This window comes from Leopardus geoffroyi, chromosome E2 (assembly GCF_018350155.1).
Source record: "Leopardus geoffroyi isolate Oge1 chromosome E2, O.geoffroyi_Oge1_pat1.0, whole genome shotgun sequence".
Classification (NCBI taxonomy): Eukaryota; Metazoa; Chordata; class Mammalia; order Carnivora; family Felidae; genus Leopardus; species Leopardus geoffroyi.
In genome coordinates this window covers 18,309,686-18,335,354 of record NC_059335.1, presented here as the reverse complement: position 1 = coordinate 18,335,354, position 25,669 = coordinate 18,309,686, and the positions used below count along the sequence as shown (strand labels likewise).

At 49.7% G+C, this 25,669-nt stretch overlaps 2 protein-coding genes across 4 annotated transcripts; one reads left to right on the top strand and one right to left on the bottom strand.

Annotated features, from left to right (window-relative positions):
- Positions 1-730: 730 nt before the first annotated feature.
- Positions 731-2,020, bottom strand: LOC123578285 (protein FAM187B-like). Its single transcript, XM_045441236.1, has one exon. It carries the CDS (start codon positions 1,372-1,374, stop codon positions 841-843), a length of 534 nt encoding a protein of 177 aa, XP_045297192.1. The 5' UTR covers positions 1,375-2,020; the 3' UTR covers positions 731-840.
- Positions 2,021-11,517: 9,497 nt separating this feature from the next.
- Positions 11,518-25,330, top strand: LSR (lipolysis stimulated lipoprotein receptor). Of its 3 annotated transcripts, XM_045441060.1 has the most exons (10): positions 11,521-11,894; positions 13,083-13,427; positions 18,678-18,797; positions 20,507-20,563; positions 21,134-21,280; positions 23,557-23,718; positions 23,880-23,939; positions 24,039-24,170; positions 24,469-25,094; positions 25,185-25,330. In XM_045441060.1, exons 1-10 carry the CDS (start codon positions 11,786-11,788, stop codon positions 25,218-25,220), a joined length of 1,794 nt encoding a protein of 597 aa, XP_045297016.1. In that variant the 5' UTR covers positions 11,521-11,785; the 3' UTR covers positions 25,221-25,330. The 3 variants fall into 3 exon arrangements, with proteins under 3 accessions (XP_045297018.1, XP_045297016.1, XP_045297017.1); XM_045441061.1 differs by lacking the exon at positions 20,507-20,563 and having other exon boundaries at positions 11,524-11,894; XM_045441062.1 differs by lacking the exons at positions 20,507-20,563; positions 21,134-21,280 and having other exon boundaries at positions 11,518-11,894.
- The last annotated feature ends 339 nt before the right edge of the window (positions 25,331-25,669 follow it).

Here is a 25,669-nt window from a genome sequence, read left to right as displayed (position 1 = left end):
ATCAGAAGTCTAAATATTGTAATATATTGATTCTACCCAAATTTATCTTTCAATTCAATGAAGTCCCCATTTATTAAAACATAGGGTTTTGGCGGGGATGGAAACTACAAGCTGATTCCAAAATTTTTATACAAATGGCTAAGACTAATCAAGACAGTCTTGAAGGACGAAGTTGGAAAATCTATACTACCAGATATCATGACTTATTACAAAGGGATAGTGATAAAAATACCACGGCATTGATGCAAGGATGCGTAAACAAATTGTATTCATCAGAGTTCAGTGAGGAGACAGAAACAACACTAGTGATGATGTTGACATGAATATGGGCCAAAGTGCTTGGTCTCTAGGTTTTACATTTGGTCACTCCTGAATATCAGGAGCCTATGAAGGCAGGGACTAAACTTTTTTGGTCACCCCTGTGTCCCCAGTAGCACCCTACCCAGGGCCTGGCTCAGAAGGGGCAAAAGTAGTTCCTAATGAATGAACATCTACCTGAACAAGCCAGTGAAGAGACCCCTTCCTGGACAGACTGACCATGAAGGCTTATGGGTGGGAGACAGAGCCTGCTTTTCCACTGGAAGGCAAACCCCTGGCCCAGGTGGGCTTAGGAAACAAAGCCTAGGTGAGGGTCAGATGCAGGGCTGATGCCCTGGTCCAGTCACCTGTAGATGGAGGCCATGGGGCAGGTAAGCCACATGTTGTTGGTCAACTTGCCCAACTGATATATGTCAAAGATGAAGTATGGCTGGTTGATTTCCTTAACGTGGTCACAGGGTACAAGACAGGCTTCCACCTGCAAATCGGGCCGCATACGGCTGTGTTGTGCCTTCTCCGCTCTCAGAGCCAACAGGGCATGGGTTTTTCCTGGGGCTCCCCAATGTAGCAATACCCCAGGCGTTTCCGCTCACCAGGCCCCCCACAGCGGTTACAGTCCTGCCAGGGCTCCCAGTGGGTGAAGACGAGTACGTGGCCACCCAGTCTCAGGGTCTCATTTTGCAGGGGCTCTTGGCCCAGGCTTTCGTGCGTAACATGCAAGGCGGTGGCATCTTGGAAATCAATCTCATACTCTACCACAAGGGTGTTGTCATTGTCCTGGCAGTGATAGAGGCCTGTCTGGGAGGGCTGAGGGTTGGTCAGTTGAAGGCTGCCCCCAGGCAGTTTCTTTATGTGAGGCATTGAGGAGAGCAGGAAGCGATCTTCCCCTAGAATGGAAGAGAAGTACCAGAGTGCTTTGGGATAGTCACACTGCAGGACGACATCATTGCCTGAGACTAGGGCCTGCTGGCAGAGTCTCTTATAGGCACAACTGATTAATATCTGGGCCCACAGAGTGGGGAGAGAAAGGCTAAGCAGCCACAGGGTGGCCAACATGGTAGCCTGAGACTACAAAAGGATCCTGGGAACCATCTTGGGCATTGTGAAGTCACCCACAGAACTCGGGCATCAGCCCTGGGCAGTAGAATGAAACTTGGTCTGCTGCACTTCTAGGAGTATACAGAAATCACTGGTCTGTACCATTTCTAAAACCCACTGAGTAAACACTGCAAGGGCCTCCTGTCTTATAACTGGGGACGACTGCTTAATTAGCACCAGATCTGCTAATTGAGGTGGGGTGGGGGTGCTTTCTAAATCTTTGTTCCCTGGGCTCCTGTCTCCACTTTCCAGAGAAATATCTTCTTTGCCATTATCATCCTTGGTTACATCTGAGGTGACACTGAAAGAGGTGCCCTCCTTTCCACATGAACAGTTTCCTTGGCCTGCTTCCTGCCTTCCAAAGTTTGGGACCTAAGGATTCTAAAAGGCTCCAGCCAACTCCATTTGCAAAAAAACCCACACCCACAGTTCTGTGCAAGGTGTGCCCCATTTCTTTCCCACTCTCTCCCTCTCTGTCTGTCACTGCAGAGGCACCATATCAGGCATGCATTGGAGCCATAGTCTTCATTTCTCTTTCACTGAGCACTTTTGCCTACCTGGGGGTATCTTAAGGATTTTCTGGGAGTATCTGAATTCATTCAGAGTCTTTTTTTTTTTTTTTTTTTTTTTTTTCAACGTTTATTTATTTTTGGGACAGAGAGAGACAGAGCATGAACGGGGGAGGGGCAGAGAGAGAGGGAGACACAGAATCGGAAACAGGCTCCAGGCTCTGAGCCATCAGCCCAGAGCCCGACGCGGGGCTCGAACTCACGGACCGCGAGATCGTGACCTGGCTGAAGTCGGACGCTTAACCTACTGCGCCACCCAGGCGCCCCTCATTCAGAGTCTTTAACAACGGGTAATAAAGATTTAACTAGCTAATTGGATTTTGCCTCTCAAAGGCCTTCCCAAATTTTGGCCAATTTCAGTGAACTTTCACGCATACTCTTCTGTATTCCAGCTGCTTCCACTAAAGCTGCAAGTTCATGAAGTATATCATTTGCCTTTAAAAGTATCTCAGGCAGGGGTGCCTGGGTGGCTCAGTCTGTTAAGCATCCGACTTCTGGTTTCGGCTCAGGTCATGCTCTCAAGGTTCATGAGTTTGATCCCTGCCTTGGGCTCTACGCTGACAGTGCGGAGCCTTCTTGGGATTCTTTCTCTCCCTCTCTCTGCCCCTCCCATGTGCTCTCTCTCTCTCAAAATAAATAAATAAACCTAAAAAAAAAAAAGTAGCTCAGCCAACAGCCTCCATCCTGCTGGTTTCAAATACATTTCTTGTTCCTTTTGTTGTGTTTGAAGCCAGTGCCATGTGTTTTTATTTTTGGTTACAGCAACACCTCACTCCTGATACTAATTTCTGTATCACTCAAGATAGGCTAGTTGCTTGTACAGCAAATGTAGCAATACCTCAGGCTTACACATCTCAATGACTTACAAAAACAAAGCTTTATTTCTCACTCAAGCTCCACATCCATTGTGGGTTGGTATTATAATCACTCAGGGACCCAGGATGATGGAGCAAAGCCACCTCAAACATTTCCAGTTTCATACCGGAGGAGGAAAAAAGAGGGCTCTGTAGGATTTCACATCCATAATTAAATGCTCTGGACTGAAATGACACCTGTCACTTGCTCACAAACCACTGGCCAGAAACGGTTACATGGTACCACCAGTTCACCAATCCAACAAAGGAAATGGAATTCTACTATGCCCAGAAAACATTTAGTAGAAGGAAGTCAGTTTAGTAGAAGGAAGTCAGTTAAAACATTCAGTAGAAGGAAGTCAGATGACCACAGTTGATAGTTGCCACAAGGAGTGTTCTTTTACATCAGAAAGTTAAAATCATTTGCAAAATCATCCCATCAGATCTCCTAAGGTTCCATTAGCCAAGATTAGGTCCCATGTGCAGACCCAAACCAATCCCTGAGAGAAAAGAGAATTCCCGTGATTGGCTTAAGACAATCAGAATTTGTTTTCTAGGACTGGGGAAGTATAACCCTCTCTGACTACAGAAGTCATTGAAGACAAACAAAATCCGGGCGTTGTATACAGAAGAGATGTAGAAGAGAATGCTTATTTGGGGGGAGTAATTCTATACTATCTAGAAGATCAGAAGAATGCAGTGTAGCTAAAGTGGCAGTCACTCATATGACCTGGGAGAGGCGGAGGACATTTGGTATTTTGTGGCTTGGACAATGTTCCTGTCATGTCTGTTCAAACATGATTATAGCGTGATCTTGTTTTTGTCTTGGTTCATCACAGTCACAGAGAGGCTTTGTGTGATACTAGTATTCTGTTAGATTGTTTCTGTTCAATAGCATACCATGACTTAGCTGTGAGTTACAGGCCACCTCCTAGTGACACCAACACTGTGATTAGTGTCAGGTCAGCGACCAGCTATCAGGGGCTGCTTTTTCTCTTTCTTACAATTTAAGGAACTGCAATGAAGTCTCTTCCTGCAATGGAGGCCTGATCAAATGGCTTTCTCTTTGCAAACCTGTTTCCTCATTTTCAAACAGGGATTTTAATGGTACTGGCAATAAAGGGCACTTATGAAGATTTGATGAGATGTTGTAAATAAAGCGCTCAGCCACTGTTGTTATTGGGGAATGTGCAACAAGGACTTTGCCCTCTAAATATCAAGGTTCTGTGTTCTGACTGCAGATGACTGCTTCTGATCACAGAAGTACAGACACAGAGGCAGGCCACCATTGTTTCGACCCCCGCTGGCTGAAGCAGCTTCCGGGAAATTTAAAAGGGCAGCCTCTGGGCTTTCTCCCCTTTTACCCCTTTTGGAAGCCAGACATTTATGGATTAGGACATTTGCAAGCAACCATACACACAGAATGTAGGGGAATTTAGAAAGTCATTGCATAAATCCAGGGGAAAATGCAAACTCAGAAAAGATCTGAGATGACCCTAAACTTACACTTTGGGCTGATCCCCAGCACAGAGATACCTTAAAACGACAACAACTACCAGCAAGCCCTGGGGAGAGGGGGATATATGATATCCAGAGTTACCACATTATAAGATTCAAATGTCCATTTGAAACAAAAAAAAGTCATAAGGCATTAAAGAAACAGAAAAGTATAGGCCATTCAAAGAAAAAATTATCCCCAAGGAAGCCCAGGTGGCAGACTACTAGACAAAGACTTAAACAATAGTCTTAAAATGTTAAAAGAGCTTAAGAAGACATGGTGAAAAACAGGACAATGATGTATGAACAAAATGAGAATATCAATAGGGAGATCGAAAATATTAAAAATAGAAATTCTGGAGCTGAATAATACAATTACTGAGATGAAAAATTCATTCGAGGAGTTCAAAACAGATGTGAGGAGGCAGAAGACAAAATCAGTGAACTTGAAGATAGGACAACTGACAGTATTGAGTCTGAGGAATAGAAGGGAAGAAGATTGAAGAAGAGTGAACAGAACCTCAGGGACCTATGAAACACCATCAGGCAGACCAACATACGTATTGTTGGACTCCCAGAAGAAGACAGAGAGAAAGCTACTACAAAACTACATTTGAAGAAATATTGGCCAGAAACCTCCCAAGTTTTAAGAAAGACATGAATCTATAAATCAAAGAAGCTCACCAAACTTCAACAGCATTAACCTCAAAAGAGGCATGCCAAGACACATTGTAACCAAACTGGTAAAAGCCAAAGAGAAAGAGACAATCTTGAAAGCAGCAAAAGAGAAGCAACTTGTTACATAAAGTGGTTCCCAGTAAGAGTTTCAGCTGATTTCTTGTCAGAAACCCTGGAGGCCAGAAGGCGATTGGTTGAAATATTCAAAGTTCTGAGAGAAAAGAATTTTTTTCAACCAGGAATTCTATAAGTGGCAAAATCATCCTTCAACAATGAGAGGAAAATTAAAGCATGCCCAGATAAGCAAAAGCTGAGAGATTTTGTTGCCATTAGATCTGCCCTGAAAGAAATGATAAAGGGAGTCCTCCTCATGGAAATGAAAGGATGCTGGACAGTAACCAGAAGCTATAGGAAGAAATAGAGCTCTGCAGCAGAGGTAAATACATGGGCAATTATTAAAGCTAATATTATTATATTAAAATCCACTTTTAATTGTCTACATGACTTAGAAGAAAATCCATAAAAATAATTATTAATCTTTGCTATTGGGAAAACACTTTATGAAGATGTAATTTGAGACACCAATAATGGAAGGAGGTGATAGAGATGTACAGGAGCACAGTTTTTATATGATATTGAAGTTAATTAAGCTGGTATAAATTCAAACTGAAGTGTTATAACTTCAGGAGATTTTATATGCAATGTAGTTCCCAGGGTTACCACAAAGAAAATTGCCATAGGATATATATATATAATTGGAAATGAGAAGGGAGTCAAAACATTTTACTGTAAAAACATGAACTAAACACAGAATAAGGTAGTCATGGAGTAAATGAAAGGCACAAAGAGAAGGCTTTGAGGCATACAGAAAATAAATAGCAAAGTGGCAAAAATAAGTCCCTCCTCATCAGTAATTACTTTAAGTCAAAAGATGGAGATTGGTGGAATAGATAAAGAAAACATGATCCAACCATAGGCTGTCTACAAGAGACTCACTTTAGACTCAAAGACACAAACAGGATGAAAGTGAAAGGATAGAAAAGAATATTCCATGCAAATCATAACCAAAAGAGAGCTGGAATGGCTATGTTAATATCAGACAAATTGAAAGTAGGTTTCAAGAGACAAAGAAAGACAGTACCTATTAATAACAGTTTCAGCACAGCAAGAAACCATAACCTATACATTTATGTACCTTAAAATATGAAGCAAATGTGAACAGAACTGCGCAGAGAAATAGACAGTTCTACAATAATTGTTGGAGGCTTCAATATTCCACTTTCAATAATGGATAGAACAAACAAGTAGTAAGTAAGGAATACAAGACTCGAACAACACAATAAAACAACTAGCACTGACAGACATATACAGAACACTCTACCCAACAACAAATACAAGTATGCATGAGTCATTTTCCAGGATATACCATGTGTTAGGCCACCAACTAAATCTCAGCAGATTTAAAAAAAAAAAAAAAATAGGTATCATACAAACCATCTTCTCTGGTCACAGTGAGCTTAAGTAAGAAATCAATAACAGAAAGAAAAACAGAAAATTTACAACTGTGGAAAATAAACACTCTAAAACAGTGAGTCAAAAGAAATCACAAGGGAAATTAGAAAATACTTAGAGATAAATTAAAATGCAATATACCAAAACTTAAACTAGCAGAAGGAAGGAAATAATGAAAAGTAGACCAGAATGAAATAAAATAGAGACGTGGGGGGAAGAGAAACAATGAAACCAAAAGGTTTTTTTTTAATATCAACAAAAATGACAAACCTTTGGCTAGACTGATAAAACAAAAGATAGAAGACACAAATAACTAAAATCAGAAATGAAAGTGAGGACACTACTACTGGCCTTACAGAAATAAAAAGAATTACAAGAGAATACTAGGAATAACTATCTGCCAAGAAATTAGGTAACCTAGAAGAAATGGACAAATTCCTTGAAACATACATCTACCTAAACTAACTCAAAAAGAAACAGAAAATCTCAACAGACCTATAATAAGTAAAGAGACTGAATCAGTGATCTAAAACCTCCCAGCAAAGAAAAGCCAGGGACAGATGATTTCACAGATTAACAAAACATTTAAAGAAGAATTAACATCAATCCTTCTCAAATTCTTGGGGAAACACTTCATAACTCCTTCTATGTAGCCAACATTACCCTGATACCAAAGCCAGACAAAGACATGGTAAGAAAAGAAAATTACAGTTCATTGTCCCTTATGAATATAGATGCAAAAATCACAAGAAAATATTAGCAATGCAAAACCAACAGCATATTAAAAGATACTAACTAGAATTTATCCAAGAATGTAAGGGGGGTGGTTCAACATAAGAAAACTAATCAAAGTAATACATCACATTAATAGAATGAAAGGAAAAGAAACACATGATTATCTCGATGGAGAAAAGGCATTTGACAAAATCAAATAAACTCCATTGACAAAAACCCTCTGAAAACTAAGAATAGAGGGAAAATTCTCAACCTGATAAAGAGATTTATGGAAATCCACAGCTACATCATACTCAATGGTGAAAGATTGAATATTTTCCTTCTAAGGTCAAGAACAAGACAAGCATGCCTACTTTCACTGCTTCTATTCAATACTAGAAATCCTAACATAGCAATCAGACAAGAAAAAGAAGTAAAAAGGATTCAAATTGGAGAGACATAAAATTACCCCTACTCACAAATGACATGATCCTGTATAGAAAAAGTCCAAGAGAATGCACAAGAAAGCCACCAGAGTTAATAAATAAATGAATTCAAGAAACTTTCAAGGTATAAGACTAACACAAAAGTCAGTTGTGTTTCAATACAACAGCATTAAACAACCAAAGAGGAAATTAAAAAAAAAAACAATTCCATTTAATTTACAGTAGCATCTAAAAGAATTGAATACTTAAGATAAATCTAATCAAGGAAGTGAGAGGTACCTGGGTGGCTTACTTAGTTGAGCGTCTGACTCTTGATTTCAGTTCAGGTCATGACCCCAGGGTCGTGGGATCGAGCCCCATGTTGGGCTCTGCACCGAACATGGAGCCTGCTTAAGATCCTCTCTCTCTCTCTTCTCTCTCTGCTCCTCTCCTCCACTTGTGTGCGGCACACCTGTTCTATCAGATTAAAAAAAAAAAAAAAAAAAAAAAGGAGGTGAAAGACTTGGAAGCTGAAACTATAAAAGATTGTTGGAAGAAGTTAAAGAATATCTAAAGAAATGGAAAGACATTCAGTGTTCATAGATGGGAAGACTTAACATGTCAATACTACCCAGAATGATCTACAGATTCAATGCAATGTCTATCGAAGTTCCAACAGCCTATTTCAAAGAAATAGAAGCAAATCTTCACATTCATATGGAATTTCCCTGAACCTGAATAGCCAAAACAACCTTGGGGAAAAAAAGAACAAAGTCAGAGGAGTAACACTTCAAATCTTACTACAAAGCTACAGAAATTGAAACAGTATGGTACTGTCATAAGGGCAGATATAGAGACCAATGGAATAGAACAGAGAACCCAGAAATAAACCCTCATATATGTGGTCAATTGAGTTTTGACAAAGGTGCCCAAGTCATTCAACGGTTAAAGGACAGTCTTTTCCACAAATGGTGCTGGGAAAACTGGATGACCACATGCAGAAGAATGAAGTTGGGACTCTTACCTTGTACCATGTACAAAAATTAATTCAAAATACATCAAAGATCTAACTTAAGAGCCAAAACTATAAAACTCTTAGAAGAAAATATTGGGAAAAATATTCATGACCTTGGATTTGGCAACAATTTCATGGATGTGACACCAAAAGCGTAAGCAACAAAAGAAAAAAAAAAAACAGATAAACAGAACTGCATCAAATTAAGAACCTTTGTTAAGAACTTAATAGTGTCGGGGCGCCTGGGTGGCGCAGTCGGTTAAACGTCCGACTTCAGCCAGGTCACGATCTCGCAGTCCGTGAGTTCGAGCCCCGCATCAGGCTCTGGGCTGATGGCTCAGAGCCTGGAGCCTGTTTCCGATTCTGTGTCTCCCTCTCTCTCTGCCCCTCCCCCGTTCATACTCTGTCTCTCTCTGTCCCAAAAAAATAAATAAAAACGTTGAAAAAAAAAATTAAAAAAAAAAAAAAAGAACTTAATAGTGTCAAAGACCACTGTTAAGAAAGTGAAAAGACAACCTACAGAATGGGGAAAATACTTGCAGGTTATATATCTGACGAGAGATTGATACTTAGAATGTAGAAAGAGTTTCAACTCAACAACAACACAACCCAATTCAAAAATGGGTAAATATTTGAACAGACATTTCTCCAAAGAAGATGTACAAATGGCCAATAAGTACACGAAAAGGTGCTCACCATCCCTAGTCATTAGGGAAATGGAAAACAAAACTATGATGAGATGCTACTTCACACCAACTAGTATGGCGATAATCGGGAAGATGGGAAATAATAAATGTCAGTGAGGCCGTGGAGAGGTTGGAACCATCCTGGGTTAGTGGTGGGAATGTAAAAGGTGCAGCTGATGTGATCTTGGCAGTTACTCAAGATTAGGAACTACCATATGACCTAGCAATCCTACTCCTGGATATATATCCTAATGAACTGAAAGCAGGTATCTATACACCAATGTTCACAGCAGCATTAGGTACAATAATCAAAAGGTGGAAAAGAACACAAGGGTCGAGCAATAGATAAGTGGACACACAAAATGTGGCATACATTGGATACTTTAAATGGAAGCCATAAAATGGAAGGAAATTTTCGGTGTGATATATCCTATGACATCGACAGACCTTGAAAACATTATGCTTAGTGAATAAGCCAGACATAGAAGGACAAATGTTGTATGATTCCACTTATATGGGTTACTCAGAATAGGCGAGTTTGACAAAGAAAGTAGAGAAAAGGTTACCAGGGGTTGGGGGCAGGTAGGAATGGGGAGTTATGGTTGAATTGATAGAGTTTATTGGGGATGATGAAAAAAGGGTATAGATAGTGGCGATGAGAAGGTAACGCTATGAATGTAATTAATGCCACTGAACTGGACACTTACAAATAGGTTGGGGCACCTCGGTGGCTCTTGATTTTGGCTCAGGTCATGGTCTCTCCATTGGTGGGATCGAGGCCTATGTCAGGCTCCTTGCTGACAGCAAAGGAGCCTGCTTGGGATTCTCTCCCTCTCTCTCTCTCTCTCTCAAAATAAACAACTACACTTTAAAAAATAAATGCAAATGGCTAAAATGGTATGTATATTTTATCACAGATACACAAAAAATAAAGAGGCGAGGGAGGGTTGAAATTTTGTAAGAAATGACCTTTCTGTAGAGCCGTAAAGGAGGCGGAAAGTCAAGTGGCCATCTGCAGGAAGGGGGTTCGGCCAGAGGGAGTAGTACAACAGGTCTGAGTGGGAGTGGGAGAGACACATTCCAGTACCGGGCGGGAGCCCGCGTGGCTGGAGTTGAGTGAGCCTAGAGGAGAGTGGAAGGAGGGGAGGCCAGAGAGAGCTCAGGCCGCGGTAAGTATTTTGGTTTCTTCTGGGAAGGGGAGCCACAGCAAGTTTTTGAACAGCTGTACGTGATCCGACTTGAATTTTAACAGGATGCAGTGGAACAAAACATCCGAGGCCACTGCACCGGCCACCGGCCAGCCAGTGGCCAGTTCGCTACCTTCAGGGAGTCTGTCAGAGTAAGTGCCTAATGCTCCCCAGGAGGCGCTTCCCCGAGCCGCCTTCGGGGGGCAGAAGAGCCGCGCTGAACGCCTCGCGTTCGGGTGCCTCGACACACCCCACCCTCGGGCGCAGGTGGCCCAGACCCTGGGAATCCTTACGCCGAAACCTATCCGTAGTTGCGCGCTTCCGCTCGGCCCTTTAAGAGCGAGCGTGTCCGGAGGCCTAACCTGGGGCGATGGCTGCCCGGGGACTGAACCGCGACTTGGGAAGGGAGGCGGAGAAAACTTCCCAAAAAGAATTCCAACTTTTCCTGGGCCTGATTCCCCTCGGGCGTCCCTAAGAGCGCAGAGCTTCCTTTCCGGAAACTTCACTCGGTTCTTTCAATTATCTAAGTGGAGGGCACAACAGGCCTGCAACGCCTCCGTTCTCCCTGGACGGGAGCCTCCCCCAGCCCAAAGCTCGCTAAGACTCGCCCCTCCCCGCAGGGTGTACCTAGGCGGGTCCATCGCCAGCCGGGCAGAGGGGTGTGGGCAGAGAGGGAACAGGTGCAGGGAGGGACCCGCCCCCCTCAACAGGTGAATCACCCCAGTTAAGCGTCGGTTCTCGTGAGTTACACTCTGCGCGGCTTCGCCAGGGCAGGAGAGGGCCGGACAGGACCCCCAGTCCGCAGGCGCCCTCCCGGCGGGCTGGTCACTTGGTTCCGACCCTCGGGGCCGGAGCGTACCTGGGTCAGCCCACTTCCGGGGAGGGAGGTGGAGGAGCCCCTCCCCACCGCCCACCCCCTGGCCCAGCCCTCTGCTCTCACCCAGTGTACCTGGGCTGATCCATTCCCCAGAGCGCGCAGGGGGTGGAGTGGCTCGGGGAGCCACAGTGGGTCCGGCGAGTTTCTCCCCGAAAGCTGAAGCGTGCTCCTCATCCACGTTATTTCCGCTAATTAAAGTCCTGGAACAGGGCAGGGTGGGCTTGAAATAGAGACAAGGAACGGAAGCGGGAAGGGGAGGAGCAAGCACCCCTCCCAGGCTTGGTGCGCGCCGCGCCCCCTACCCTCTCGGTACCAAGTAGGGGACGCGCGGGCCAGACGCGCCCAGACGGCCGCGATGGCGCCAGTGGCTCGCGGGCTCTCCTGGGGGATGGGCCCTCACCTAGCCTTTCGGGGCTGGGGCGCGGTCGTCTTCGTGTGGCTTTTTCTCAGCACCTTGTACACAGGTATGGAGAGCGGGGCCTCTGGTCGGCGGAGCGGCGGGACGGCACTGTAGAAGGGGGATGGATGGAGTTCTACACAGCCGAGCGGGCTGGAGAGCTGGGGGAGGGGGAGCGCCGAGACTAGGATCTCTGGATCCCCAGGGTCTCGGGAAATCTGGGTGCCAGGGTGAAGGGAATTCCCCATTCGAGCCAAGGAACGCTCCCCCGCCCTAGTTCAGAGATAGCAGGAAGTGAAACTCCCCGGACCGCGAATCCTGGAGCGGCAAGGAGAAGAGGACCTTTTGTGATGTCGGGGTGAAGGACCACCCGATGACTGGCAAAGGCCGGTATGGGGATTTGGGCGCACCCCGAGATTTCTAATTGGGGTAACGGAGAGCGGACACTCGAGGGCTGGATCAGACGCCGCCTGGAGAAAGAGTTCAAGAAACAGAGCCCAGGCTTTGGGTGGATGTAGGACTAGGGACTCCCCAGGCCCCAGCCCCATCCATGTTGCGAAGTATCTGCTTAAGGGTCTGGTGGGATGGACTTACGGACTTGGTGTGAAACCATCTTCTGCTGGCAAGCTTTCACCTGGATCAGATGTTTGGGTGGGGATGTGGAGGGGACTTTATCTTTACCCAAGCACTTTTGGTGTGTTCGTTTGAGATGGATTAGGGTCGGGTGAGGTGGGAGGCTGATGGAGACACTATGGGGGCTTTAGCTACTCCGTGGCAAAAGCGTTCAGTGAAACAACTCCAAAATTCCACTCCCCTCCCTCGCCCCCCAGTCACAAGACCCCATGGAACTTGGAACCTTTAGTGGTTGTTTTTGCAGTAGGGCCTTGAGTGCAGTGGCCTTGGGGTGGTCTTTACGCCTTCCTGCTTAGGCCACAGAGAGAGGTCCTTCCCATGAGAGAATGGCTAAGGGAAGAGGGAGCCAAGGCCACACTCTAGGAAGAGGGATGGACAGGACGTTCCAAGAAATCTGGCTGTGTGACCTTGCACTTGCCACTTTAGCCCCACGGGTCTAGGAAATGGGCATGATTATCTGAGCAGCCTCTCCGGTCCCAGGGATTAAGGAACAATGTGTGCTAGGCATTCTGTAAAACCATTACACTTGCAAGTGTCCCACTGGTGACCAGTGATGTTGCTCAGTCCTGAGGCACTTCCCTGAGCTCACAGAAGCCCTTGCTGACTCTCCCCTTGCCCTCAGCTCCTGCCAGCGCCATCCAGGTGACTGTGTCAGACCCCTACCACGTGGTGATCCTCTTCCAGCCCGTGACCCTGCCCTGCACCTACCAAGCCACCACGACTCCCACGGCACCCATTGTGATCTGGAAGTACAAGTCTTTCTGCCGGGACCGCATCGCCGATGCCTTCTCCCCAGCCAGTGTGGACAACCAGCTCAATGCCCAACTGGCAGCCGGCAACCCAGGCTACAATCCCTACGTGGAGTGCCAGGACAGCATGCGCACTGTCAGGGTTGTAGCCACCAAGCAGGGCAATGCCGTGACCCTGGGAGACTACTACCAGGGCCGAAGGATCACCATCACAGGAAGTATGTTGGGCTGGGCAGGGAAGGGGACGGGGCGGGGCTTGCTTGGGTGGCGGTGTTGGCTCCCTTGTGCCCAACCTGGTGTCGCCCCCCCGGAAGCTCTTGAGCACCAGTGTCTAAAAGGCTTGATGAAGGGAGGGATCCTTCCTTCCATCCATCCATTCATCTGTCTGTGCTTTATTTAACAACAAAGATTTATTGAGCACCTAACGTATACAGGTGCCGTTTGATGCTGGAAGTTCATCAAATCCTTTCCCTTGTGGAGACCACATTCCAGTGAGGGAGACCAATGAGATAACATGTAGTGTCAAGTGCTTGGAACATAAAATTGGGTAATGAAGAGAAGCAGCGGTTCTAGAATGATACTAATACCAGCAACAGTATGTAAAAATGTATATAAGTATGTGCCAAGGCCCTCATCCGGGTTTGTATGGATTAACTCATTTAGACCACACAGTAATTGTGTGAGATTCTATTGTCATTGTATAGAGGTCCAGAGAGGTAAAGCAGCTTACACGGGATCACAGAGCTATGATTCTGAGGCGGCCACTTTGGGTCTCATCTCCAAGCTTGTAATCCCTTTACTTGCCCAGGGTGGTCAGCAAAGGGCTCACCAAGGCGGTAACATGAGTAAGCCGACGGGGTGAGAGATTTTCATGGATAAAGCCTATGACTTGCCAGGCACCTTACATACTTTCTCCTATGCAGTCCTCGTGACCACATTTTACACTCTTGGCTTTGAGGCTCAGAGAGGTTAGAGTGGCTGTCTAGACACACAGCTAAGAAGGAGCTGGAGCTGGGATTTGAACCCAGGCAGACTTCAGAAGCCTGGTCTTTAACCATAATGCTGCCAGCTAATAGGAAATCCCTTTTGGGACTAAGTAAGGAGCAGGTAGGAAGTCATCCATTCATTCTTTCGGTATTTATCGAGCATCTGCTAAATGTTAGGTGCTGATGTAGGTGCTGTGGATGTAAGTGGCGATCAGGACAGCCAAGGTCTCTGTGCTCAAGGAGGTGACATTCTAGTGGGGTGAGACTGGCAGTAAAGCAGAGAAAGAGAATTTCAGGGAGTACTAAGTGCTACAGAGGAAGCCAGCTAGGGCCACCTACTATATGGAATGAGTCAAGGGCGCACCCCTTAAGACGTTTAGTGAGTGTGTTTTTCGAAGGACCAGACCCTAAGGGTGCCTGGGTGGCTCAGTCGGTTAAGCGTCCAACTTGGCCAGGTCATGATCTCACAGTTTGTGAGTTGGAGCCCCCCGCGTCGGGCTCTGTGCTGACAGCTTAGAGCCTGGAGCCTGCTTCGCATTCTGTCTCCCTCTCTCTCTGCCCCTCCCCAGCTCGCACTCTGTCTCTGTCTCTCTCTCTCAAAAATAAATAAACATTAAAATAAGAGATAGAAGGACCAGACCCTAAAGAATCTAGGGGAAGGTGATGGGGCTGTAGTGGGCGAGGGATGAATGCTCAACCCATGTAATGGATTTACCCTTTCACTGTCTTAAATAAGGATTAGAGGTTTAATCTTGGGCATGGGGACAGAGCAGGGAAGGGAGCGTCCCTTTGCAGACCCCGAGAGACCAGGCAGGTCGTGGAGCACACTCCCTCGCTCTGTCTAGACCATGGACAGAAGGCAGGGTTCCAGAGACCCAGTCTGTCAGTCGTGCTTGGGGGAGGGACCCGAACAGCTTGCCCTGACTTTTCATGAGCAGCTCAGCCCAAAGCATCCTGCTGTTCTTGAGGTCAGAGAGCTTCTTGGGGGTTCAACCTGTACAGGCCCCTCCCCTATAACCCAGGGCCGTCTCTGGCCTGGACCAGGCGTGACTACCCAGCAGCCCTGTCCGGATACCGCCAAACTGAGAGTGTCCTTGAAGGCTGGCTGGAATCACGCCTCCTCTGCTGAGGCTGAAACTCCAGAGTGACCCTCAGGCTCTCCTGGGGTAGACACTTCTTGTTCCAGAGGCCTAAGGTGCCTTGACGCGCTCTGTGTCATGTTTGATACAGGCAGTAATGTGTAAATATCCATTGTGTGTATGTCCTCTCAGGAAATCTGGGAGCCGCGGGAGCTTCCTCCATTTCAGCTTTGAGGATGGAGAAAAGCGGACCCCCTTTTGGTGTTCCTAGGGCCACCAGCTGTCCAGGTTTTAACTGGAAGTTGTCCTTGGCAAACCATAATGGTGTGTCCCTCAGCTCAGGGTGCCTCTGGCTACCCCTCCATTCCTCCTTGCTTTGGGTGATGTGGAGCACCGGGATGGGAGCCTTGTTTCTACCTCGCCAGGCTGCCTGGGCACGTGTGCCCCCCCACCACCCCTACCCAGTAGCACTAGAAAGCCCATGGGACCCCTGGGGTGAGGGCTCCTTCTGCCTGATGCAGATAAGGAACCAGAGGCCCAGAGATGTGGAAGAGGTCCTGCTCTGTTCTCAACTGGGAGACCCAGCACCTCCTCCTGGCACCTAAAACAATGAGGGCAATGCCCAGCCCGAGTGATGTCAGGACCACACATAGACCGGGAACAGGGTGCGCCCTGCAGGAAGGAGGTGGGCCTGGGCCTTAGAATTGATCAAAAGCAGCTGGAAAGCCATATTTTGTGTGGGTTTTGAAAACGTTATACAGCCTCAAAGAAAACATTGAGCCTGGGATCCGGCCCAGAGGAGCCAGGGGATTTCAACTCCTGGCCTGTGAACTTTTGCTGTAGCCGGGGGTTCCCATCCACCTCTGCAGCACAGGGTAGGGACCCGCCCCTCAGCTCTGGTTTTGGAGACTTGGTTGGAGTCTGATTTAAGGACACAGGTGGAAAAATGATGGGCCAAGAGGGTGTTCCAGAGAATCAGGAAGATTGGGGAGCACGTACTTCAGCGTTTTATGAGGATTCAGTGAGAATACATGGAAAGGGACCCAGCACAGGAAGAGCTCAATAATCAGTGGCTAGATGTGTGATTGTGGAGGGGAGTTGTGTCCTCTACTCCCTCACAGCTGCTTGGAAGGTCACCTTACGTGTAAGGCTTCCCTGGGCACCCCTTAAATTTACACAACTCCCACCTCTGGCACTTTCCGTCTGCCTTCTCTGGTTGGGTTTCTCCATACTCCTTATCACTATCTGATACGTGGTATATTTAAGTTTATTTGTCTTTCTTTCCCAGTTAGGATCTGAGCTCCTTTAGAGCAGGGATTTATATCTGCTGTAGGTAGTAGTGGTTCTCAAACTTGTCGGTTGTAGGGCCTCTCCACTCTTAAATACTTCAGAGGACTTTGCTTTTATGACTAGCAAACAGAGGAGTTTAAAAACTATTTAAAATATTTAAAACAATAACCAATTTGTTACAGGTTAATATAAATAACGTGCTTTTTTATGGAAAAAGAACCATATTTTCCAAACCCAAGCAAAAACCTTTAACGAAGAGTATGGCATTGTTTTAGTTTTATATTTTTGCACATCTCCTGCAAGTCTGCCCGATGCCCGAGCAGGAGAAGCTGGCTTCTCAGAGCTGCTGCTGCATTCAGTATACTGTGACAGCACAGGCTTTATAGCCTCTGGAAAACTTCCTGGCAACGCACGAGAGATCGAGTGAGAAAGGCAGATAACACCTTAGTATTATTATGATGATAACTTTGACCTCAAGGACACCTCTGAAAAGATCTGGGGGAACCCCGGGGTCTGTAGATCACACTTGGAGGACTACTGCCTTTCTAGCACGCCAGTTGCCTCAGGTGTGTCCGGAACATAGGGTGCATTTGGTGATTATGTGTTGAATATTGAATGAGTGTATCAAGTGCCTATTTGAATACAGCCATGTGCCCAGAATGCTGGAACAGACAGCAGGTGCTAAGGAAGGTGGGCATGAAGAGGGAGGGGGTTCATTTCCAGGTCCTGGCCAAGGCCCCGTGCCAAGCACTGGGGACTCAGTAGTGGCCGAGACAGGCCGGGTTCTGCCTGCATGGAGCCCACATTCCCTTGGGCATGGGGTCACGGAGGGTCGGCCCCTGAGCTGGCTGATACAATTCAGCAGTCAGGTGGAGGTTACGCTTGCAGGATGGACCCGGCCCTGTGAGCGTCTGGGAACCCAGTGCCAGGCAGGTATGGGCCCAGCATCTTGGGGGATGGTGAGGAGGCCAGTGTGTCTGGAGTCTAGTGAGCAAAGGAGAACAGTGGGTTTGAGGCTGGTGTGGTAACCAGTGGCCAGATCTTGCCAAGGGCCTCGTGGGCTGGGGTAAGGTGCTTGGAGGGGCGTAGGAGGACCTCGGCAGGAGGGTTTCCTATAGGCGCCAGGCCTTTTGAAAAAGGAAGAGGGATCAGCTCTTTCATTACTTCATCAGTGGACTGATGCCCTGCTGGGTCCCAGGTGGTGCAGACTGGGGCACACACTTCGTGCCCTCGGGGCCCACATGGGGAAGGGCATTGGGTGTGCGGGTCAGGGAGGTAGGCAGGTCAGCAGGAGCCAGAGAGCCAGAGCAGCTGCGGAGAAAGCGGCCTGGACTCCTGGGGTGGGAGAGGGGGGTGCTCATTTCTGGCCTGTTCCTGTCTCCCATCCTCCAAGGGCCTCCTGGGGAGTCACCCGGGGTCCCACCCCATCCCACGTGGGTGAATGGCCGAAGGGGTTTAACTAATTAGGGCCTGAGGAGTAGGGAGGAAACCGGATGTGCTGAAAGACTTTCATTACCGCTGTAATTGACAGGCTCCTGGCCCGTGTGAGCGTCCCAAGCCCTGGGCCTGACCTGGAATGTGGGGCTGGTGACTCGGGAACTGGGGGCGGCCCTAGTGTCTCTCACAGCCACTCTTTCCCAGGCCTGGGCGGCTCCCAATTCCTGGAATCTGGCCTATTTCTCTGCCTCGCCACCCCAGCCCCCTGCCTCTGGGTCTATCCCAGGCACTATGGTGGTTCTTGTCGGGGGAGTTCCCTTTGCTGTGAGAGGTGGTAAGACAATGGCTATAAATCTGCAGCCCAGGCTCTGGAGTCAGACCATCCAGCTCCACCGCTGACGACTCTTATGACCTGGGTCAGATTAGGTGATCTCGCCAGACCTCTTTTCTCATCTACCGAACAGGAAAGGTTAACAGGACCCACCTCACAGACTAGTTGAAATACCCCGTGTTAAGTAGTTACAACAGAGCCTAAAAAGTAGCACACCCTTGGTACGAGTCATTTACTGTTCCTGTGGTCTGTGTGTAGGCCTGCTGTCTTACCCTCTTTCTGACATGCTCTCGGGGAGGCCCCGATGCCCTCCCCCAAAGCTCCCTCACCTGTCTCCTGTTGCAGATGCTGACCTGACCTTTGACCAGACGGGTTGGGGGGACAGTGGTGTATATTACTGCTCCGTGGTCTCAGCGCAGGACCTCCAGGGGAACAACGAGGCCTATGCAGAGCTCATCGTTCTGGGTGAGTGGGCTTGGGCCCTGCGGGCCCGGGAAGGGGGTGGGAACCGGGACCGGGGCCCCTTCTTCAGCCACTTGTGTATGTCTGCCGTCTGCCCTCCGCCCTCCAGCTCGCTCTCTGGACTCTGTCGCCTGCTTCGCTCTCCCCTCATGGCACCACCAGTCACTGGGGCTTCTCTTTGCCCTGCACCCCAGGCAGGGACCCCTCCCCCCAACAATTCAGATAAGCCAGAGCCACACTGAGAGTGGAGAGCGCTGGGGATTCTACCTCTTCCTGGTCTCCGTTTTTAAAAATCTCGAAATTCTCAGAGTTAATTGGCAGTGAGTGAGGAGGGAAGGCGGTGTGTCTAACTGAGGGAAGGCTGGATCCTGCTGCCATGCGTGGAAGGGACGCTGCCATTAGCCAGATGCTTTGTTACCGGCCAACACATATAGTCATGTGTGGCGCGTGCTATATGTGAGGCGTGTGCTGTACGTGTGGCGCTGCTGGGCTGGACGTTGCCGTCATCACACGTGTGATGCAAGGAAACGCATGTGTGAATGAGCACACACATGATGGGGGACGTGCTCCAGGGTGTTCAGATCACAGCAGAGCTCATGTGTGGGTGACCCAGAGAACGCTGGCCTTTGGTCAAATGCACATTCTACATCAGCATTTCCCAAAATGTAGTGTTAGGACCTGCTTAACGCATTAAACAACTATCGAGGCTCGCAAAGAGTTTTCGTGGACGGTTTTGTGGATTATTACAAATTGAAAGCAGGAGGTTTTTTTAAGCACGAGGCACGTGGGCACCCGATCCATTATCCTCAAAGCGATGAGGTCATCGTCCGGCACGGAGCCTCTGGAAAACCCCTGCGCACCTGCCGGAGATGGGGTGCGAAAAAGGCGAATGATGGCGTGGTGTCATTCTGAGAGTTGTAGCCTCGAGGACAGGACCACTCTTTGGGAACCGCTGGCTTGCGTGCTAGAACCTCCTTGTCGGGGCAGGTGGCACAGAGTATGTGAAGTCTGTTGGGGAGAGTTTGTTGACGCAGAGCTGGTGTGTGGGTGCCCCGGCGGTACGATGCTAGTGGGACACAGAGCAACCGGTGGCACCAGCTGGGCCATGGAATGTGCGTATGGGACAGAGTGTGAAATGAGACGGAACTCAGGGCCACGCTACGATTTTGATGGCCTGTTGGCACTTTTGCCTTCATGGGGCTCTTCCTTCGTATTAAAAATACGTGTTTTATGATTGCATTGCTGTAAATTCATTATTATATATTCAGTGTTACTATATTTTTTTCTTCAGATTTTAAAATAAAATTAAAACATTTTCATGGGCCCTCGGGCACTGTGCCTCCTCTGCCTGATGGAACAGGACTGTCCCTGTCACATGACATGGAGCCCTTTGGGGCGATAGGACCCGTGTATGTGGAAAAGATGGAGTGCCCACACGGAGGTTAAACCTTCAGAACCACGGGACCCTTTGGGGCAAGAGAATTCCCCATGGCATGAGAGAGTGGGTAAATTATGTGGTGGAAGCCTTCTGGAAAATAGCACTCAACTGGTGGGGGGCGCGCGGCAGGAACTGTGTGCCAGGACCCTCCTGGGCTACCAGCCCGTCTGCTTCAGGACACCTTCACCCTGATGAGCCTGGAGCTTGGCTTCAGGGTAGGGGCGGGCTGGGCTGGCCCCTGCCAGCATAATCTGTCTTTCTTTTGTCCCTCCAGGCAGGACCTCGGGGGTGGCAGAGCTCTTACCTGGTTTTCAGGCGGGGCCCATGGAAGGTACGGGGTGGCGCCCCCCCCTCCCCGCCCCCGACACCACTTACCGCTGCTAAGTATTCTCCCCCACCCTAAACACTGCTCTCTGTGGACCCCCACTAACCTCACCTGACTCCAACTCCGTGGCATCAGGTGACCTGGCCCTGGGATTTGGGGTGGGCTGGGCTGGCTGAGCAGGGGCCTGGGGTGCAGGCAGGGGGCTCCTGTTGACTGGTGCCTGCCTAACTCTTCTAGAGACGAGGATCTGGGCAGCTGGCTCTCTGTCCCTTCTCTGAGGCTCCATCCTGTTCTTGCTCCAGCCAGGTCACCCCTCATTATCTGCCTTCCCTGATGAGCCCAGTGCAAGCTCCCTAAATTCAGGACTGGCCTGGGTCGTAGAGGGCGGGCATCCCTCTGCTGCTGCGCCCCGGCGTCTGGCACGGAGAATCCAGCAGGGGGCTGCAACGTCCCCAGCAAGTTTCACAAACAGCTTCGCCCCACCCGTGACTCTGCACTGCCCCGCTGTGCCTGTGTCCGCGTGTCCCCGTGTCCTCCCAGGCCTCCCGCTCATGGCCTTTTCTCCTCCCTCCGCAGACTGGCTATTTGTGGTCGTGGTCTGCTTGGCTGCCTTCCTCGTCTTCCTCCTCCTGGGCATCTGCTGGTGTCAGTGCTGCCCCCACACGTGCTGCTGTTATGTCAGGTGTCCCTGCTGCCCGGAGAAGTGCTGCTGTCCGGAGGCCTGTAAGTGCCCCTCACACGCCCACCCCTGCAGGCCTCTCTCCTGGCTTCCAGGGGAGGAGGTAGCCCTCTGGCCGCTTCCCAGGACACTGTCACTGTTCTGGAGGGTTTGAGCAATCTGGGACAAAGTGGGCCAAGGAGGATCTGCTGTCTTCAATGCTCATTTAGATTTTCACTTATTTGGAGTTGTTTGTTTTGAAAGCATAATTTATGCACATGGTTAAAAAAAAAAAAGGATTCAAATCGTGCAAAATGCCATTCACTGGGAAGAAAAGCTGCCTTGAAAAACAAAATCTGCAATGAAAAAGTAAGACACCAGACAAGGTTTACAGCACTGTATAATTTACAAAATTTTAAAAGCCTACGTCCACAAAAGCACTCTGGGATCGAGGCGGATGCTGTGTTTAAGGCCATCTCTAGCACATCAGAGTAGGTATGGCTGGGGACGGAAGGGGAAAGAGCAAGCGAAATAGGAAGGGGGAAGCAAAGAGAGGGAGTCTCCCTCTTGCCACTGGCCCAGCTCCTCTCCTCAGAGACGTGAGCGCTGCCAGTTCCTTCTAGAGCGTCCAGGTACGGCGGTGCCCCTCCGCACTTCGTGGTGAAGTGGCAGGCGGCTGTTGTGGGCTTAGGCAGGTGGAGATATAAGGCCTGGCTGGACAGGTCACCTGCTTGGAAGCCTAATGAGCCACCTCCCCTTGTGTGTCCGGTACTTAGCGCGGGGCTCAGCCTACAGAAAATGTTCCTCACCCACTAGCTGTCGGACATGTTGCTGTCAGCACTGGTAATGACTAAGGGCCAGGGAGCACCTTGGAGCCCTGGCAGTGAAACTGTGTGACCTCACACAAGCAGCACCGACTCTCCCGGATGGTTTCCTTCTTTGCCAGGTCCCCGCAGAAGGTGTTTGAACATGAAGGGAAGAGTGCGTGTGAGCACCCAGCACAGGGCTGCGGCTCAATCCACACTGGCTAATTTTATGACATTGAACTCGGCAGTGAGCAACCCGGTTCCTCAAAGTATTGCTGCCCTGAGGAAAATCCGCTGCTCTCTGGAGGCTGCTGGCCATCCTGTTTCTCTTGTCATTTTTAGTTGAGAGCTTCGTATTCGGGCAGGGGGTGTTAGCCCACATCACAGGTGATGAGAGATGCCCCCAAACCCCCCTGCCGGGGCTGCATCCAGGTTTGCAATTACCCCACTAACTAAGGCTGGGGCCACAATGGCAAATGCCTGTCCCCAGGCCATGTTCTTTCCATCCTGAGACCCTGATACCTCAGAGAACCCATGAACTCACTGCCAGGGGCCCCGTTCCTTTGGTCCACAACTCCCAGCTAGTAAGAAGTCGGTCCAGTTCCCACGGTTAGTTAGGGAACTGCCAGATCACCTGAGCTACCGAGGGGCTTCTCCTGGGGGTGCTGAGTGCTGAGCTTTCTGTTTCCAAACTGAATCAGAGGAGGGAGCTTTCTGTGCCTCCCATTTCCCTGTCCCAATCCCAGGGAGGAAGCAGCCTCCTGGGGCCCAGTGACTCTGACACAAGAGCAGCCACCAGAACTCAGCCTCTTGCCTGGGGAGGAAGGCAGCAAAGAGGACGTGCCCTTGGGCTGTCCAGCCTAGAATCAGGCGGGGGTAGGGTGGGAGTGGATGTAGCCCTCAGCCACCGGAGGAGGTACTTGGTTCGCTGCTTGGCTCAGGCAAGTGAACGCTGAGGCTCCCACGCTCTTGCCTCAGACTGATTCCCATTGCAGGTGGGCCTGGAGGACCCAGCAGCCATGTGAGGGGAGTGGGCATGGGATTCTTCCCCAGACGATGCATTTTCTGGAATGGTCAAGGGAATACTTGAATCCAGCTAGAGAATCTAGCACATGGGCTTTACCTACAGGGGCTCCTTTGCGCCCTACTGCTCTGTAAGGACACAGGCCCAGGGTGGCCACATCTCCTGACAAGGTGGTTAGAGAGCTGGGATTTTATGTAAAACCTTGTCAAGTGTTGGCAAAGCATCATACAAACGTGCTGGCTTGCCAGATGGGGGCCCCCCATCTGGTAGCACATGCTACCAGTGCACACCCCCTGCCCAAAACCTGTGTGAAGAAACACAAAGGTGGCATGGATTCGACGATGATGTCCTGAGTCTCAGGGACGCTGCAGAAACCAATCCAAGTGCCTAGGGAAGCCCCATGGCTGGGGGATCAGGAAGAAGGTCCAGGCATATGTTCCTCCAGACCCTCTAACACAGCAAAAAGCGGCGTGGCTCCTGGCCACCTTCTCATCTTGTGTGTCCTTCCCAGTGTATGCTGCCGGCAAAGCCGCCACCTCAGGCGTCCCAAGCATCTACGCCCCAAGCACCTATGCTCACCTCTCCCCTGCCAAGACCCCGCCCCCACCAGCCATGATTCCCATGGGCCCCATCTACAATGGGTACCCTGGAGACTTCGACAGGAATAGCTCAGGTGAGGCCTGGGGGAGCCAGGAGCAGCTGGGCAGGGGGTAGGCTGGACATTTGGGTCCTAAGAGGTCTGGGGCTGGAAGAAAGAGGGGATTGGAGGCAGGGGAGAGGAGGCTGGATATGGGTTGCTCCAGGTAGACAGCCACTGACAGTCATCTCCCTCAGTTGGTGGCCACAGCTCCCAGGTACCCCTGCTTCGTGACACAGACAGCAGTGTGACCTCTGGTAAGAACCAACTGTTAAAAGATCGGACATGCCTTTAGGGGAGGGAGCTGGGTCTACATCTGCTCTTCTAAACTGATCACCTCCATCTCCTGCCCTTAGAAGTCCGCAGTGGCTACAGAATTCAGGCCAGCCAGCAGGACGACTCCATGCGGGTCCTGTACTACATGGAAAAAGAGCTGGCCAACTTTGACCCTTCTCGACCTGGTGCCCCCAATGGCCGCGTAGAGCGGGGTGAGTGGGAGCCTTGGGGTTTGAGGGGTTCCTGAGTGGGGAGGGAGAACCAAGTCTCCCTGACACCTGCCCTGTGTATGCTTGTGGCAAATCCTGGGCACAGTCCCTCCTTCCCTGCCACAGCCACAGCCACAGCCACAGCGAGAAGTGTACGGGACCCTGTATGTCAATACTTAAAAAGATGAGAAGTTTAGGGTCTTCTAGAAAGTATATGAGCCAAGTGGGTGACACTGCTGGGCCCTGGAGTTCCTGACCTCCCAGCAGTCAGTGACACACCCCCATCCCCCCTTCCCTACAGCCATGAGTGAAGTCACCTCCCTCCATGAGGACGACTGGAGATCCCGGCCATCCCGGGGTCCTGCCCTTACCCCAATCCGAGATGAAGAATGGAGTCACCACTCCCCTCAGAGTCCCAGGCGGTGGGAGCAAGAGGCCCCCACGGAGCGGCCAGGGAGTGGCTGGGGGGCCGGGCGGCCCCGTGCACGATCTGTGGATGCTCTGGATGACCTTACCCGGCCAAGCTCTGCTGAATCTGGGAGGAGGTCTCCCCCAAGTAGGGGGAGGAGAGGCCAAGCATATGGACCTCCCAGAAGCCGAAGCCGGGATGATCTCTATGACCAAGATGACCCAAGGGAATTTCCACACTCCCGGGATCCCCACTATGATGACTTCAGGTCTAGAGACCGCCCTTATGCTGACCCTAGGTCCCGCTACCACCGCTCCCGGGACCCTCGGGAAGATAGCTCCAGGTCTGGGGACCCCCAATATGATGGGCGGCTATTGGAAGAGGCCTTGAGGAAAAAGGGGCCAGCTGAGAGGAGGAGACCTTACAGGGAGGAAGATGAGGAGGCCTACTACCCTCCAGCGCCTCCCCCTTACTCTGAGACCGACTCCCAGGCTTCACGAGAGAGGAGGCTTAAGAAGGTGAGTGAACAGCCCTCCCTGGCTTTAAGACCCTTCCTGGACTCTCCTCCAGAGTCCCCAGCTCACACCCTCTTTTTTTCTCCCTTGCAGAACTTGGCCCTGAGTCGAGAAAGTTTAGTCGTCTGATCTCACGTTTTGTATGTACCTTTTGTACTGTTTTTGTTTTTTGTTTTTTAATTTGAGGGACTATTGATTATCTTGCCCTCCTAAGTCTAATAAAACTTATCATTACAAGGCCTGTGTCTAGAGGGAAGTGTTTGTTTTGCTGCACGAAGTGGGTAGCCGGGGAGCTGCTGCGTCTGTGTGTGCGTGCCTGCGAGTGTGCAAAAGGCCAAGTGTCCAGTTTTCTCTCAGGACTTGCCTCCTGGGCCGGGAGGAAAGAACCGGGTCTGCCTTCCTCCCCAGGCCAGGAGTACGTGCCCCACGCAGGCTCCGCCTGGCCTTGCGTGCGCGCCCCGGCCCCGCCCAGGCGTGCGCATGCGCCCCAGTCCTCCGCCTTCGCGCACCTCCGCCCGGCCGCCGGGAGCGCGCGTGCGCGCTCCTCTCCCCTTCAACCCCGTTCACCTCCCCGCCCC